The sequence below is a fragment of the Carassius gibelio genome, chromosome A15 (assembly GCF_023724105.1).
Source record: "Carassius gibelio isolate Cgi1373 ecotype wild population from Czech Republic chromosome A15, carGib1.2-hapl.c, whole genome shotgun sequence".
In the NCBI taxonomy this organism is placed as follows: domain Eukaryota; kingdom Metazoa; phylum Chordata; class Actinopteri; order Cypriniformes; family Cyprinidae; genus Carassius; species Carassius gibelio.
In genome coordinates this window covers 5796847-5815453 of record NC_068385.1, presented here as the reverse complement: position 1 = coordinate 5815453, position 18607 = coordinate 5796847, and the positions used below count along the sequence as shown (strand labels likewise).

General features: G+C 39.4%; 1 protein-coding gene across 2 annotated transcripts in view; it reads left to right on the top strand.

The window, feature by feature from the left end:
• LOC128029012 (roundabout homolog 1) overlaps positions 1 to 18607 on the top strand; it is a 236621-nt gene that overhangs the window by 64003 nt on the left and 154011 nt on the right. For both annotated transcript variants that reach the window (XM_052616455.1, XM_052616456.1), the window contains exon 3: positions 14302 to 14388. In XM_052616455.1, coding sequence (XP_052472415.1) covers positions 14302 to 14388 — 87 coding nt within the window. The remainder of the gene's footprint in view (positions 1 to 14301; positions 14389 to 18607) is intronic.

Below are 18607 nucleotides of genomic sequence, written 5' to 3'. Positions count from 1 at the left end.
TCTCTGTGCTTCAGGAGGTTTGAGGTGTCTTTAATTAGCCAACAATGAGCAGTGAATCTCAATTACTGTACGCTCCACAAGGTCAGAGCTCAGAGTGACTACATCTGAACCTCACAGCATCTGTGGAACCAATTCGGGCTTTGGACAATTGAAATGAAATGGGTTTTTTAATGAAATTGCTTTTAATTGATCAGATTACCTGGGAAAATCATAGACGTTAGCATTGTGCTTTGTGTAATATCCTGTTGTAGACAGCATAGACGTGTTGTTACCAACAGTGACAGACTGATATATCAGACTCAAATTCCCTACTCACATTTTTTGATAAAATACAGAGAGGGTTTTTATAGCTGGACTCTATCTCACGCTTTCCACCGAGAGGAATGTGACTTCGGACTTAGCAGGTTGTGAATCATGGAAGGAATTGAAACTTTCTCGGGCAGGAGCGAAAAAACAGGTGGATTAAGAGGATGAGAGACAGCCAATAAATTAAAGGTTCTGAGAGGCAGTCCATTAGGAAAGGGGGGGGGGGGGTTGCCTCAGGGGCTCTTGGGATCTGATAGAGGTCATAAGTCTGCTCAGGAAGGAACTTATGGAGTTCAAAGCAGATCAGAGAGTCCTTTGAAGAAGAGGTTTCTTTCCTTTACGATGCCCTCATTTTCACACATATATGAACACAAATATTGATTGTGCACACATGCACACTGCTGTAAAATACACTGTGTCCCGGTCAAGACACCTTCTCTTGGGGTGACACTAACAGGAGAGAAGTGCTCCTTAAAACACATGTTTCTGGTATGTTACTGCTACATTATGATTTTGTTATTTGCTTCTTTAGTAGGTTTCTTAGATGTTGTTAATTTTTCAGCTTTCTCTAACATAGTTTTACATAAAATATTAAGATTATAAATTTTGTATTTACCTTGATACAATTGTATTTATACATATTTTGTATTATTTTCAGTTTTATTATGTGTTTTTCTTTTTTTTATGTTTTAGTAGTTTTGTGTGTGTGCGTTTCCATATGGTTTTTATTATTATTTATATTATTATTTTTTGTCAGGTTTAGTTATTTTAGAACATCAAATTAAACTAAATGTAAATATTGTAATGTAACTAACTGAAAGTTTTTTTTTTCACATTTAATTTTATTTCAATTGGCTATAATAACCCTCATATAGACTTTCCAATTGACATTGAGTTTCCTTTTTTCACCCTTTCTTGTAATTAAATTTCTTGTTTTGTTTTCGTTTCTTTTTTATTTTTTACATTACTTGAATAGGACGATTTTGACATGCTACATCTCTGACACTAGGGGCAGTATAATTTTTACCTCAAGGTATAAAGATGAAGTATGTAATCTTAGAATTGTCACCAAGAACTGGGGTCAAAATGTGAATTAACATGAGCATCGCTCTACGGTTGAGATTGTTGTTAGTAAATGCAAACTTGACTTCCCTTCCAACAGGTAAGCCTGGCTAGCCTACTTCCTTGTTTACATGAGCTTTTTAGATATAAGCTAAATTTTCCTGGCTGGATTGTTACTGGAGGAGGCAATTGGAGGTATTTGAGTCAATCATTATTTTGCTAGTTAGTCAAAACTAATAGACTATACACTGAGAAGGTGTGGAAAAGAGTTACAGATTGCAAGGCCTCAGAAATATAGACAAATCTGTGTAATCCAAGTTCTATTAGAGAATGAATCCCGCAGAGTGTGTCTTTGAAATTGTAATTGTAGATTACAACATTATTTCCCCTGTTATATTCCTTCTAGATCACTGGATGTTCACACACAGTTAGATACTCTGATGTGAAGTTTCAGGACACTAGGCCTTTTATTAGGATATACTTTATAATTCTGAGCACACACCTAAATATGCTTCAGCAATGGAGCGATTCCGTTTTTGGCCACAATAAGGAAAGGACTTTATGGCAGAAAAGCCATAGATGGTGGTTAAGATGGTGTAGATATAAGGAAATGAATGGCACATGGCACAAATGAATGGAAATTCGAGGACAAACGATGGGAGGTGTTACTTTTCACCGTGGCCTCTCTTTTGTGCTGTTTTAGAGTGAGAGACAGGCAGAAATAAAGCATTTGTTTTGGCCGATTTCTAATGCAATGGGTTAAGTATTGAAATTGTCAACTGGAGACAGATTGAAATAATTGCAAAACAATCTAAGAAATAAATGAAAGAGGGTTAGATCAGAATGAACATCTCATTCTGTTCCTGAAACATTGTCATTTGCAGTAATGTTTTATATTTCCAGAGCTTGTATGAAGGGTCAGTAGGTGAATATTTAACTTGCACTGTAGTTTCTAGCGGTGAATGAGTTTGAGCAGTAATTAATTTGCATATACTTTGAAAAATAAAACTGTAGTATAGTATTTTTTAAATGTGAGAAAAAGTGTCTACTTTCATAGTAAGTCAGCTATACTAAAAGAACAGAATGATTATTATTAAGATGAAATGTATGTTCATTTTTGAATAATTTACATTTTTTTGTGACAATTTCAAGTATTATGATTTTATTTGATCTCATTTTACTTTTTATTCGATTTTTGTCTTAAGATGAAATATTCATCTTTATTTAAAAAGGGACTGTTGTATTGTTTTATTTATTTAATATTTTAGTTTAGTTCTCTCTTGGCAGTTGCTGGTAATGTTCAGATCAGTTCCAGAGTGTCAGGGCAGCACTGGACACATTATTGATGGCTGTTGACCATCAGGACACTCCTCTTTTCTCCAGCAATATGAAAGTAGCAAAAATGTTACCAGTGTCATCTGATTTGTGTTTAAGTAGATTCAGCATGCTAAACAGACATAATGCATTGTAGACCCCATCATGACCATGACTGCTGCTTCCAGATTTAGTTTTGAGAGCTGTGTTTACTAAAAAAATAGAATGAAGCAGAGCGGAGGAGGGGAGGAATGTGAATTCTTCTCCTCTGATCAATATGTTTGGTTTAGCCTATGGGTGTCAAGCCAATCGGCAATCTGGACACATAACTAATCAACAGCTACCAATAAACAGAGGTGTTTGTTTGTTTGTTTAAATAAATGAATAAATAAATACGGGTCTAAATGCATCAGTATTTCAGATTAGTAAATGACATGCTAATATTTCAGGTTTAGTTAGGATAAATATCACACACACACAAAGACATATAAAATGTTGTTGTTATTATAAAAAATAATAACATTGTGAAATATGAAAAACATTTTGTACATTTTTATATTAGGATGAAATGCACATATTATTTCGAGTTTTTAACTTCATTGACCAACAAATAAATAAATACATTTTAAATAATATTATTTAAATAATAAAATGTATTATTATTTAAAAAAATTGTATTTAATAAAATAGTATTATTAAAAAATATATATATTTCAGCTGCCATATAAATTATTTTATTTTAGTTTGTTGAAATGTATGCACATTTTTCATAAAAAATTGCTGCAATAAATAAAGCAATAAAGTACTTGTAATATAACAGCTTTAAATTCATTAACACAATGTTTCTAGAAAATGATGACGTCAATTTTCTAGCTTTTTTCAGATGTATCACAAATAATTTATGCAATTTGTCTGAATTGTTTGAGGTCTGGTGAATTACAGTAGGGCTGAAGTTAACATCTGGTTTGTGATGACACCGTAACTGTCAAGGACATATAATACTGGTATTGTGTGAAACCAGGGATATGAAGAAGTGTGTTTGTAATCATATACACAGGTTAAAAGAGGTCTCCGTAACCTGAAGGATCACATCACATCGTATGCATCCTGTATGTCAGTTAAAAACACTGACAGCCGGGTGGAGCACGCTTTCTTCTAATGAGCTGCGTCTCATTATAATGAAATATTTCAATTTGTTTTATGACCTGTAATTATGCTGTCATCAGTCATCAATCCCTTCAGCAAAGACTGAAGCAAAAACAAGTTCAGGTTTGATTATGTGATGGGCTTAAAGAGTGCAATGACAAAAGAGGATTTAGAATATACAGCATTGTTTTTTTTTTTTTTGCAAGACAGTAAGCTTGCACAGTTTTCACATAATATAAAGAGTGAAAAAACTTTCATTTTTAAGCTGCATTATGAACAGTTAAGTACTAAGTTACAGCTTCAGCAACATCAGGTTTAACTTTAAACAGATCATTTATAACTCTTAAAAATGCACTTTAATGTCTTTAATAAATCACGTCATCGTGGCATATTAAATACTTGTGAGTAGACCGCAATCCCATAAAATACTCCTCAAATTTCAGAGAAGACAGATTTCCTTTAGAAGTTCCACACATCCATATCACTTGTGTTTGTCTTTTTGATAGTTTTATTGTGTCACTGAAATGTTATATGCAAATAATCATAATTGATATAATTTGTTTTATAACTCATAATCCCAGCTTCCCCGACCGCCCACAAACGCCTTCCATCTTCCACTGCCCCGGAGCATAAATCATTTATACAGTGTTGATATACTGTGAATTCTTTACAGAGTAATCTTTCAGTAGGAATTACACCCACTCTGTCCCACAGTCCCCTCAGGTTAAAGATGGCAAATCCATTTAACAGCGTCATTCTCCTTCAGCCAAGATCTGTAAGCGAGGAGCTTGAGCTCTGAGACATTATTTCTTGGTATGTTGATAAAACAGAGCAGCGTTTCTCAGAAGGGATGCAAATACTGCTGTCGAACTGTGGTGTCAGTGAAATGCATATACAGTAGTTGCACAAGTTTGTGCATGTAAAAGTGTGAGGATGTGAATGTTTGTTTGTGAGCCTGGAAAAGGCAGATAGGCTCTCGCTGTTTGTTCAGCTTGCCTGACTCTGGATCAGATGTTGGTGAACTGGGACCAAAGCTTTCAGCTGAAAAATCACACTCTAATTATTCTTAAAGTGTAAATTATCTGCTCCGTTAGATCCCGTTTTTCATTTGAGTGTATAATTTAAAGAATTTCAGTATTCATTTTATTCTAATAACGTGATCCTTTGAAATCCATAACTGACTGTTAAAGGGCAGTTTATATATATATATATATATATATATATATATATATATATATATATATATATATATATATATATATATATATATATATATATATATATATATATATATATAAAAAGAAAATAATCTTAGGTTATTTATCTTTTTGAGCTTAAAACACACACACACACACAAAACCAAAAACAAAGTACATACCATATTTCAAATCTCATGAATCTTAAGCGATTGTTAATTAAAAATGACTTTCTACCTGTATAAATCTTGAGAATTGTATTGTATAAGTCATCTTTCTTTCATTTCTCCCTCACACATGCAAATAAGTCCAAGAATGAATCATCATTATGTGGAGTTTTTTTTTTCTTAATGAAACCTTGACTCTTTTGCCCACAACAAAGTGCAGCAGTGGTTGAAGATTGATGTGATTCAGACATGAACATGCGGTGAAATAATGCCGCTTCAAAGCCTGGAGCTCTGGTGAATTAGCAGAGGTTCTGTCACACTCTTAATAAATCTAGAAGAATTCCCCTGCTATTGTCATGGTGGCACGCAGCGGCTGTAAGCCTGAAGGAAGCTTGTACTGTTGAAAGACTTTTTCTAATAGAAATAGAAATTTTGAAAGAACCGTGACCTTGAAGGAATGTACCCTGGACCTCAGAGTTAGATTTTAGAATGAATGTCTCTGTATGACTGTCCTTTATGGAGCAAATGATTATTGACATCATTTTAAAAGAACAACTTTGCACTCACCAAGGCTGTATCTTTTTGATAAAAAATACAGTAAAAACAGTAATATTGCAAAATATTTTTAAAGCATCATTACTGATCTTGAGTGTCATATGCTGATTCGCTGCTCAAGAGACATTTTAGAGTTTTATAAAGATTCAAACGTGTAATGCTTAATATTTTTATTTTATTTTTTTTGTAATAAATTTTTTTGGTCCAGGAGTTTTTGATTAATCAAAAGTTCAAAAGAACAATGTTTATATAAATAAACTTAACAGTGTTAAAAGGCTTAGTCACGGTTGATCAATGTGTCCTTTCTGTTAAAATTCCATTTATTAAAAAAAAAAATTAATAAAAAATCTTACTAACCCCTATACTTCTGAACAGTATGTAACTGGGGTATATATATATATATTTATTTATTTATTTATTTATTTATTTATTTATTTATTTGAAAGTTCTCAAAGTTACACTTTTACATTTCAAATATATTTTTAAAGTACTTTTAACTTCTTTTCTTTGACCTTTGAGTCACCTTTTATTCATATTACATTAGAACAACAAAGGAAGCCATCGGTTTGTATCAAAAACTTGATTTGAACTTGAGCCAACATAAGCACCAAGGCTCAATTTATCAATTTAGTGTCTTGAGAATGGCTTTTAAGTACACAATTACCTTCAGAGACCAAATAAACTTGAAGAAGAGCTCAGAGAAAAAAACCTTGCAAAGTGTGTCTGTCGGATTGAAGGTGGCTTGTCCTTGTGGCGATCATTAATCATGGCTTTTATAACGCTGCATTCAACAGCTGTGCCCTTTCACCACAGTCTTCAGGACCTGAAGTGGCTTTCATTTAGTCGTCACAGAAGAGCTTATTGTACTGAGAGCTTTAACCTCTGTGGCCTGAGCGATGCCCATCATGTGCTCTGTTTAGCTGCATGAGACCTCGCCAGCTGTTCTGACTTTCACAGGCCTGCCACGAGTTTGACTTAGATTGATTGGATTATTCCTAGAGCACTTGACCGCGGTGACTCACTGAGCCACAAGCATTCGCACCGGTGCTATTCAGAAGTTCTCCTTGTAGAATTGCTGATGTTTTTGGACAGCGGTTGTTGGATGTGTTTCAGGTCAGGTGGTCAGAAGATGATTGGACTTGTTTGTTTGGTGTTTGAATTTGCAAGCTTAGTTGAATATGTGAACAAGCACCTGGATAATGCATCCAACCACGTTGCTTAAAATAAATGAGTTTGGGAAGCCCCTCAAAGCTAGTCTGCCTTGCTTTATTTTTAAATTGTCATATTGCTTTATTATCAGATGAACCATCTTAACTTTGCATTAAACCTAATGGGGAGTGAATGTCATTGTCTTATTGCATTGACTGCTGTTGAACATTTGAATAATGTACTTGGCATTTACGACACTCAACTGGAAGACTGAGTCAAGTGGATATTGCAGTTCAATTTGAATTACTTTTTATTTAAATTAGTCTGACTTTAATTAATTTTACCTTTTATACCACAATCAAGCAATCATGTTTAAAGGTATCAAACAATATTTAATGGTTTTTTTTTAGATCCCTTCTTACTGAGATTGGTTTGTCGTTTATATATAAGGGATTTATATAAGCACGTTTGTTTTTTATGTCAGAAAAACCACAAATTATATGTCTTTAAATATCTCATGTATTTATCTTATACATCAGTAAGATTGGAGAACACACTTCTTGCTTTAGGTTCCTGCTTCTTGTTTTATTTCTTTACAGAAAAAGTTTTGTCATGATAGCACAGTTTAAAAAAAAAAAAAATGCAATTAATGATTTTTCATAAATTTCCTGAGATATCTGTTTTTCTTATACAATAATGTGGATATGTGGAGAACAAATGAAAACTAGAGACTAGAGTCATTTCTTATGTTTTTTCCCCCCTGAGATTTATGTTTTTTTTTCTTTTTCTTTACATAAATGATACATCTCTACAATATACTGTTATTGTTTCATTTGTTTCTATTTATATTTCTCTTAAGGTGCCTTAGGGGAAACATCTGAGACATTTGAACTTTCATTAAAGTTGAAACTTCATTAAAACATAACAATGAATTACATTAGGTTTCATAAGCTTTAGAAGAGCAATAAAAAGTGGTCCAATACTAACAACCTCAACAGCACTATACTGTAGATATGGAATGTCTATAAACTTTATTTAATATCTAGATGGTCTGATTCTCCTAAGCTCTGGTTCTGTCTTTCGAATAGACAAAACGTCTCAGGTTACGAATGTAACCATGGTTCCCTGAGAGGGAACGAGACACTGCGTCCTCTGAAGGGACACTATGGGGAACACCTCGTCGTGACCCGTGTCTGAAGCATACTTTGAAAAAACGCCAACTCGTTGGCCGCGACAGCGTCTGACGTCACTACCGGCGCGACTATAAATAAGCGACCGGAGAGCACGTCATTTATCTTCTTCGTGAAGCTTGCGTCCGAAGCATGGCAAGGGATCTAGAGGACGCAGTGTCTCGTTCCCTCTCAGGGAACCATGGTTACATTCGTAACCTGAGACGTTCCCCCTCAAGGGAACTTCGAACTGCGTCCTCTGAAGGGACACTATGGGGAACAGTATACCCACGCCGCCATGCTGAGGGGAGCGCAGGCCAGACCATGGCGAACACTAAGTACCAACTCTACCATTTCTATGGGAGTTGCCCCTAGGACGTTTAGACAGCTGTCTGTGACACTATCCCTTACGGCCAAAGGCCTAAGCTACATACCCAATTTAATTGATCAGGGCCTCGACCCGGGGTAGAGCTTAAAGGCTTGGAATAGGAAGGATTCCTTTAAAGGGATACGGCTAAGAAACCAGTATTATACAAAGTCTTGCCTGTCACACAGGGGCTACCGTTTGCTCTTGCAAAATTTTCCGAAGGAGCTGTCTCAACAGAACCCTGGTAGCAAAACCCTGCTAGATAGGTATTCAAGGATACCTGAATGGAGTGGCGCCCAAGATGAACGGGGCTTTACACCAACTCAAGAAAGGGCACGAAGCAACCGCGCGAAGCCCTTACCATAAAGGATTTTTAGAAAGAACGCAGAGCCTTAGCGTGCGAACTTACCACAGAGTGGATTTCAGAAAGTGCGCAAAGAATACACGTGCACACTTACCATAGTATGGATTTTAAAATACTGTTCTAGGGAGGGGTTCTCGTGGCACTCTGAAGGGGAAAAAACAGAGAACACCGTCAAATGAGAGGAACTCTGAATTCAGAGTAGCGTACTAACACGTAACCCTTTTCTGGGAAAAAGGGGCCCGTTGTTAAAACTACTGCGAGAACCGCCCAAATATCCCTTGATGAGGGAAGCAATGCTTGAGTGTAAACAAAAATGCACTCCGGCTGAAAGGAGCCAAAGGAACCAAAGTCTAAACATCTCGAAAAAGGGAACGAAGCTGAGCGCGTAACCCTTACCATACAGGATTTCAGAAAAATGTGCAGAGACTTGCGTGCACATTTACCACTTTAAGAAGTACACAGAATGTAGCGTGCGTACCTACAGGTTCCTAAGCATCGCAGAGATCTGAGCCACACGGGAGAGGCAAGCTCCAAACTTACAAACCTCTTTGGACGAGGGGAGCATCACCTGAGGCAGTAAAAAACAGGAAGAATTCTGTAACTACCACCTCCTCCCTTCCAACTGGATGTGACAGTGCATATAAGCGGTCAGGAGGCCCCTCAGGGTGACCTGGCCAACATTCATGAAATCTCCTGCAGAGCCGTGCCAGTTCTGATGATCAGCGAGGCTCCCACAGAAGCCCGTGATCTCGGCCGCCTAATACCAGAGCACGAGGCCGGAAGGACGGTGCTGACGGGTGTTAGTAGATGCCATAACTGAGCACTGTAAAAGAGACTCACTTAGAAAGTTAGTAGACATATGACCACCAGCAATTCAACTCATAAGTATATACAGAAAAAGGGTTACATACTCACCCATCCTCCTGTAGTGGGACCCTGCTCACAGGGCGCTTCCTTATAGTCCATAAGGTGGTTACTATGAACATAGAACCAACCAAAAACATCATAGGTCCAGCATATGAGACTGTTATGAGAGAAATTCTCCCCCACCTAACCTCGATCAGGTGGAGAGCTGGTGGTCGCAGGGGAATTCAGGCAAGGGAGGAAAAGAGCAGAAGTTAAACATAAAAAGCATTTTCTCTAGGTATCGCTCTGATTCGGACGAGAACGCTGCCTCGTCTGAATCACATCCCTCAGGTCCTGCTTACCTCCTCGCGACCCACGATTCCTCTTGCCCCTGCCCATAGGCGGGGGAGGAGCGCGAGTCGCGACACTAGCCTTCTGCGCCCGTCTTTGATCCTCAGAACGAGACGGGCCAGGACCCCTATGTTGTTCGGGCTCGGACCTGGACCTTCGTGGAATGAAGGTTTTAAAAGCAGCTGAGCGCGCCCTTGCCTCCCTGAACTTTTCGACCACCATCTCGACGGAGGTACCGAAAAGCTCAGAAGGCGAGACCGGAGCATCGAGAAGAAAGCCCCTTTCTTTCTTCCCGATGTCTGCCAGGTTCACCCACAGATGTCTCTCCGTTACTACCATGGCAGCCATAGACCTACCCATGGCGGAGGCGGCCTGCTTGGTAGCACGGAGAGAGAGGTCTGTGGTGCGGCGCAGCTCGGCCACCTGATCAGCTGAAAGGCCCTCGCCTTTATCCAGGTCCCTCAGCAGGTCAGCCTGATAGGCCTGAAGCACCGCCATAGTGTGCAATGAAGCCACAGCCTGACCCGCTGCTGCGTATGCTTTGCCATTTAAGCGGGATGTATCCTGGAGGGGCTTAGATGGCAAAGAGGGAGATTTAAGAGAGGATGTTTCCCCCACAGAGAGATAGCTAGCCAGCGTCTCTTCTACAGGGGGCATCTTCTCATAGCCATTTTCGCGCATGCCCTCGATGTTAGCATAACTCGTATGCTGAAACCGATGGATGCGAGAAGAAAATGGCCTCCTCCATTCTTTCTTGATTTCCGCATGTAAATCAGGCAAGAATGGAAGGCTCACCTGGGCTGGAGGGCTATGGTCAGATAAATAACGCTCATCAAGGCGACCTCGCGGCGTTATTTTGCTTGTACGTTTCCATGGCAAGTTTAACTTTGCTGTGGCACGATCCATAACCTCTAACAGCTCCTCATACGCAGGGCAGGAGGATTGAGAAGGCTCAGCCTCAGCTTCTTCGCCAACCTCAGACATCTCCTGCTCTTCCTGGGTAGAACCCAGCAGAGCACTAACTTCAGTATCAGAAAGGGTTAATGATAACACGTCTTCCTCCTGAAGTTCATTCTCGTCCGCCGCCGAAGAGCGAGAAAGGGAAAGTCCCTCTCTAAACTCTTCAACGAGGTCCACCTGTGATCCCCACGAGCTCATTCTCCTCCGTGCCTCAACAGCGGCGGGTCCTGAGCCGCGGGAGACAGATGGCTGTCCCTCTTTCCTTGAAAAGAGAGACAAACGAGAGCGGAGCTTTTTCATGGAAAAACGCTCACAGTGCACGCAGATCGCCCCCTCAAGGACATCGCGCGCGTGCTCTTCGCCCAAACAAAAAACGCAAAGACTGTGTGTGTCATCCGGTGTCAAATAACGCTGACACGGATGCACGCACTGTCTAAACGCCTTGCTAGTGGAAGCCATGATAACAAAAGTAAAGATCGCTCTTACCGTGGTCGTTTCTCAGACGCACACTTCAAACAAAACAGTCAAATGAAGACGAAGAAGATAAATGACGTGCTCTCCGGTCGCTTATTTATAGTCGCGCCGGTAGTGACGTCAGACGCTGTCGCGGCCAACGAGTTGGCGTTTTTTCAAAGTATGCTTCAGACACGGGTCACGACGAGGTGTTCCCCATAGTGTCCCTTCAGAGGACGCAGTTCGAAGTTCCCTTGAGGGGGAACAGCAGATTAGAATAGTGTGCACGAGAACGTTAAAATTATAGATTTGATTGATTTTATCATTGTTGGATTGTTGCTGGCACAAGCTGGTTAATATGATTATTGCTGCATGTATCATTAAATATGATTAATTTATGATCTTGTCATATCATTTAAACAAGTTTCCAACATGATAACATTAGGTATTTTCAGCAAAGACATTTTGGATCTATTTGTAATCAGAAGTAGTATGCTCTTCGTATGTGTGCTTTGTCCTTCCACACAATCTTTTAACATAATCTTTGTGAATTTGCAGTCTAGTTGCACTGTTCACATAGTTATTTCTCTCCGCACGTGTTCATTGTGTCCTGCTAAGTTCGATCATGTGACTTAATTAAACCCCTTTCATAAGTCAGGTCCTTTAAGCAGAACTAAAAATGAGAAACTGCTATCAAAAAAAAGTGTTAAAGTGTACTGATTAATACTGTGATTCATTTTCTTAATATTTCCCCTGCCCTCTCCTTCCTTGAAAAATAATTAACCGAGTGATGGCAGACTCAACAAATGGCCTTGATTTTTAAAGCCATTGAGATAAACGAACCCAATTACGGTTGTTGTGTTTATGTCTGGGCCCGCTGTTATTGAACTAGTTCATCACCTTCTCCTTAAATCAATAAAGCCAGAAAACGAGAAAGCAGGGTGTGTGTCTGAAAATAAGTGGGCAGCCGGGGGTTTGGGGTGCATGGGGAACATCCTATGTAGACATGTCAGCTAGCCGCATAAGGTTTGGTTTAATTAGCCATCAGGGGAGGAAGGGCGTTTTGGATTGGTTTGTGTGGATCAGGGCCATTTGAATGTGAGGGAGCACCAGGTTTTTGTTTGTGTGTCCTCCAGGGCATCTGGGTACACCACCTGTCAATGAGTTGTGGAGCGTACTTTCTAAACCCTACCATAAATCCCAAATTCTACGGTCTGTGCAGTTTTGGAGCTATGATAGTCAAGGTTTCCTTGTCTACATTGATTCCCCATGGGGATATATAATATTTGTAATATTTTATAAATATAATCAAGATTTTCATTTTTTTTTTTTTTTAAGTTGCATGCATATTATCCCAAATAGCTGATCTATAGATGTAAATGTCAATTTTAAGCTTATACATTTGTGTGTAGTTGTCGTGTAGAATTTTGTGAATGTTGGCTATTCCGGTTCTTTGGAATTCTGTGGGTTGAGCAAATTGTGCAGAGACAAGTTTTATGTTTGTCAAGCATGTACAAATTAATTGATTAAAAGCTGTAAATATGTCTGTGCTTGTAGACCTGGTATTAAAATCTTATTTATTGAGTCATTTGCATCACAAAGAGCTCAGGTTTTGGGGTTTGAACAGAAGCGCTAATGGTATGGTGAAGTCAATATGGTGTCTATACACAAACAGACAGACTCAAGTAAATGTGTGAGTTCTACGTGTTTGCATGCATGCTGTTAAATGTTCATAAAGTGTCCTTTTACATTGCTAAAAGTGTACAAATGTTAAAAATGTGCAAACATGTATTTTCACTGCTTTAATGCTTCCAACACAAGCTAGCCAAAAGTCTCATGATGGTCTCGACCTTGAGATTCTGTGAATGTACCCAGCGAGGTGTTTGTTGAGATACTGCCATCTCAGCATAGCGCAGGCTAAAAGTGGCATTTCACTAAACGCATCAACAGAAGTTGCCCAAGTCACACTAAAATCAGGCATTTGAATTCTCCTGAAAATAATTCAAGCACTCAGTAATGCCTTTAAAAAGTTGAAACAGCAGCACTGTTCATTATAGAGATCTAGCGACAGCGTGAACGAAAGGACAGACAGTGGTCACACTTCCCCGAGCTCTAAGTGCTCTCCAATGACTTCCTTTTGTTTTGCCTGTCTGCCTTTTATTCTCCGTAAATTATGTCAATCTTCATTCACGATCCTGACAGGATGCTTCCCAGTCATCTGGCCCATTCTGAGCACCTTTATATTAAACAGGCTCCTTCACCTCCCCTCATCCCAAATTAACCCCGTCAGTGCCCAACAATGGAAGTGGGCATGGCTCCAGTCTGATTTATCCCACACTTCGCCATGATGGGGGGCATCTGCCACACCCCCTGCCCAGTCCTCCCTTTCTAAACCAGGCATAGAGGAGGCTGTTAGTCCGTCTTCCAGAAAAGCGACGTGCTGATTGGGGAATTAGTTTAGTCAATGACTGTATGTAGAGCTAAATAGGGTGTGTGTCTGTGACTCTGTGTGTGTGTGTCGGCCTACTTCTGCCCATGCGCTGCAAGAAGCCACACATTGTCACTCCTCAGACATACACATAGACGATCAAGGCTAACTGCAACTCTTTAGGCCTGTGAAGAGAAGGAAAAGGCCACATTTAGGACTTACACCCTTGGGATTCTCCAATGGATTAATGGCTAACAATTGATTAACACCTCAGAGTTTGAAGATTGAAGTGCTTTCTTGACATCATAATGCAGTTTGGAGATTGCAATTGCAGACCTTTTAAAAGTTGCTGTCTACAGAGCCTAGTGCTCCTCATCTGTTGGTATCAGGGATACTTGGGCGCTACCATGTTGCCGTTGGCCCAATATTCTTTGCTCGAGGACTTAGAGTCTGTGTTACTTCCAACAGACACGGGGACTCAGGAGGGGACTAGCAATAGGGCCACAGAGGCCCCCACTGCAGAACACGATGACGACAACTCTCTGGGCTATACAGGTACTGCTGCTTATTTCTTACCTAAAAATACTGCTTTGTATTTACCATCGAAGAGCTTCTCTCAAATATCTTATTTACTTTAATTAATTAATTACTTTAAAACATATTTACTCTGTTGTAGGATACTTGCATGAACTTTTGACATTTTTGAAAGATAAATGAGGGGTTGCCTGGTGATAACATGGATGTTTTTATGCAGATATGACCCGTTTCTGATCCAATCATTGCAGGTTCTTCTGTAGAGTCTCTTATTCCGCTTGGGTTTCCATGAACTTTGCACAACCTTCACCTTAAGTCTGTCAGTGCATCTGTATTGAGCGACATTTTCCCATTTATAATCTGTTTATGTTCTTTACAAATGTTACTTAAGTCAAGCTGTGGAAATTGGACACCCTTTCTATGTTATTTTCGGGAGATATGCCTGGAACATTCTGATGCTTATGACACAAAGGTGTAGAGTCAGCCAGAACCTCAATTTCCAGATTAAATGCACTCAGATGAGATGAGTCAATCTGCGAGAGGAGATCCCTGACCCTTTTTGCTTAAGTGGAAATAGAGTTCACCTTCTAGGGCCCTGGGGGCCAGAGCAGAGAATCTCCTGCAGTGTGTGTGCTGTTATGTTTGGAGAAAGCTTGCTAACATTCTGAAAGGCGGCTTTGGCTTCGTGGGTGATCCTGGGGAAGATGAGAATAGCTGGTATAGTGCATAGAGAATGACACTACAGCCTCAAGAGAGCACTTTGTTTCACAATTTCACAAGGACAGAGATACTGCCTGGCTGACTGTGGTAGAAAAAAGGTAGAGTTCGAGTATTGCTGTGGACATTTTTCCACTGACATTTCCCCAGCTCATAATACAGTTACAGAGCTAGAGGTTTGTAATGTTATGTATTGTCAGAAAACACAACACACTCTTTTTATATGTGTATTCAATTACGTTTAAAACATTTATAAACATTTACAGAGCTCTTGATAGAAATTACTCGCTCTGTTTTAGAACCTGTCTTCTGTTTGGGGTTGGTGGGATTTAAAAAAGTATTTTTAATGATATTGTGGAATATTATTACAGTTAAAAATGGCTTTCTATTTTAATAATAGGAATTTTCAGCAGCCGTTAGTTTTCAGTGTCACATTATCATTTAGAAATAATTTGGATATTATTATTTGGTGTAAAATTTATTACATGTAATGTTCAATCCTGCACCAAGAATAGTATATCTGCTATATATCTATATATTTAATTGCTATAGAATAAGAACTGTAAAGAACTGTACCCCTTTTCTTTTTTCTCCTGTTTTAAAATCAATTGTGCATGACATTTCTGTGTATGTAGAACGTTCCAGATAAGTCACTTAGGATGTTCCATTTCAGCTAGTGTGTTGTCATAAAAGGTGGCTATGTAAGTAGTATGAAACAAGGCAGCTGAACAGGCTTTCCAACAGAGCTGTAATCTTTGTAGACTACTTTTGTGCAAAGGATGGTCATGTATTTTTGTCTCGAAACCCCTTAGCTTCAAAAATGAGCATCAAAGTTGCATCATGTTGGATTCATCTTGTATAACTGTTTGTGAAGGCAAACAAATCTCTTGTGAGAGCACTAACAGTCTGTTTATTAAACTTTTTGAAACAGAGACTGTAGGAAAATGTTAGTCCAGACAACTTTTGCATTTCATGTGTATGCTATAAAAGCTTTCCGTGCCTCTTATTGAAGACTGAATCTTTGAAATATATTGAAAATCTATTTATTGGGTGGTATGATAAAATATTTAATCTGTTTGTGATATGTAGTCTTCATCTTGATGCAACAGTGCTGCAAATATTATCATGCTGTGATGTTTCCAAATGCACCTGGTTTTCTGGGCGTGACAGTCTGAGACTGAATTAGTCCCGTCTCCTGTGCATCCTCATAATGGGGTCCTGCCCAGGCCTTAGAGTCCTGACTTTGAAGGCCCCACAATCATTAGTATGACCGCCTTCCTAATGCCTTGTATTATTAGGGCCATGGCTTCTGCCTCAAGGGCATGCAAATGCAAATCTCCCACATGTTTAGAGTTACATTTTTCCACCCTTCGTGGAACACAAGCACTCTTACAATGGAGCTTATCCACAAAGCATATTCCCCACAAAGCGTTTGCTTCTCCCAAGGGTGGAAACCATGGCAAATGCGGGTCCTTCCTTTAGGTCCGATCCCACTTGAGATGTAATTACCTCCACCGCAGTCAACCAGAGGGTTTTCGTCACAAGAGGAGAGGATGTGGGCTCTTCTTATATTCATTTTCAAATCTCTTTTCATCACAAATCCTGGAGCTTTACTCAGCCCATCTCCCAGGAAATAGGGCCATCAGACTAAACTCTCAATGCTGAACCAGGCTAATTCTGTTGAGAGTGGCTGGAGTGCTGTGGAGAATGAAAGGAGCGGACTTGTTGGAGATAAGAAGCTGGTGGTGTTGAGGTTCTCATTATTCTGCAACACGTCTGTTTGGCATGGGATAAAGAATTTAAATGTGTTTATTATTGCAGCTGAGATTAGTATGGGTGAAGGAATACAAAATTGTCTCTTTGTTGCCAAATGCTAGCTAAGCGCTATTTGGTACACAAAATTAAATGGCTTTCAAAATTCCAAATAAGTAGTAATTTTTAATCTTGAGGGAAAAGAATGTTCAATGACCCCCCTTCGGTGTTGAGTCTGGAGGTCCATATGGTCCCCTCATGACTGTCAAATGAGTTTGCACATGACTGGCAGATTAAAAAAAAAACACTATAAAATACTCTTGCTGGTTCCAAACCAGCATATTTAGAAATGCTGACATGTAGCTTAGAAAAATTCTGACGCACATCCGACTAGCCAATTGGTAGCAACGCTATATTTAAAATGCAATTTCCACATTCCACATCAGTTTACTTGAATATGGCAGAAAATCCCCCCCCCCAAAATCATTGAATAACTCAACAAGAGTACTTTAAAACTCTCCAAAACTTCCCAAACAAGAGGGTGGCTGGAGAATTTTCACCTGTGCCAGGTGTCAGTGGCCAGAGGCAAAGTTATGAAAGTGCATCCAAACAATTGCACATTTTACATTTACACTGTATTTCTCTCACATGTGGTTTTGTCATGGAGGAGTGAGTTTGTTTAGTCATCACAAGCTGGACTCTCTGCTCGCTGGGGCATGAGAGTACATGGAGGGTGAAAGTTCTCGCTGAGTGTCATAAATCTGCATGGCACCTGCTCCCCCGCACTCCTTCGGCATGTGTTGTGAGGTCAGTGGCACCCCATAAGCTGTACATCATATTTATAGTGCTCATCGCTGCAACCTGCATGTTTTGGCAGCTGACGGCAGCAGGGAGACAGAAAGAACCCTTGCGGTGTTTCTGTCGGTGGAAGGACATGCTTTCAAATGCAGAGGACGTGAGAGAGGGAATGTAAGAAGTTTGGGAGGTTGAACATTGGAGCATGTGGGAAGGAGAGTAAAAAGTAACTTTTTTGGGCATTACTGAAGAGATCTATCTCACATGTGAGTTCCAGGTGTTAGACCATTTCAAACATGTTGTAAATCCACCCGTTTGTGGTGCAGATAAATCCGCTTCAGAGAAATATATTAATTCACACACGCAGTAGGAGATGTTTTTGTACGCCAATGTGATTTGGAAAGTAAATGCTCAAGAATATGTCAGTTTCTCCGTAAATCAGAACGAAGCACCGTGTGCGTTCCAGATAAATTAAATCAATCTGAAATGCAGGGTTTTCAATATATTAGTTAGTCCAGTTGCGTCATTCTAACCAGTCAAAAGCTATACTAGCTCCACTCTGTTAGAATGAACATTTTCGACTCCATTTGAGACTGATTTTCTGGTGCTGAATTAAATGCGGGATCTTGGTTTCTAGGGTTTTTGTAAGCTGGAAAAAGGGTGGAGGAACTGTCGAGCAACACACCTTTGCAAAGACCAACCAAATTATAGATCCACAACTCTGATGTGTTGAAGTGTGATGACATTCTTCCTTTTGTCCCAAAGATTGGCAGTTAATTCCAATTTTTTGTTGGTGCTGCAAGACCCTGTGTTTGTATCAAGGGTAATATGGGAACAATCAGCAAAAGTGCCACTTGTTCTTTCTGCATAGTCATGATTTAATCATTACTTGGGATACATAAGCTTTGATTGAGGAATATCCAGTTGTCCTTGCTGAAGTGTAGTATAAAGTTCCCCAGGTTTGTTCCCGCTCCTG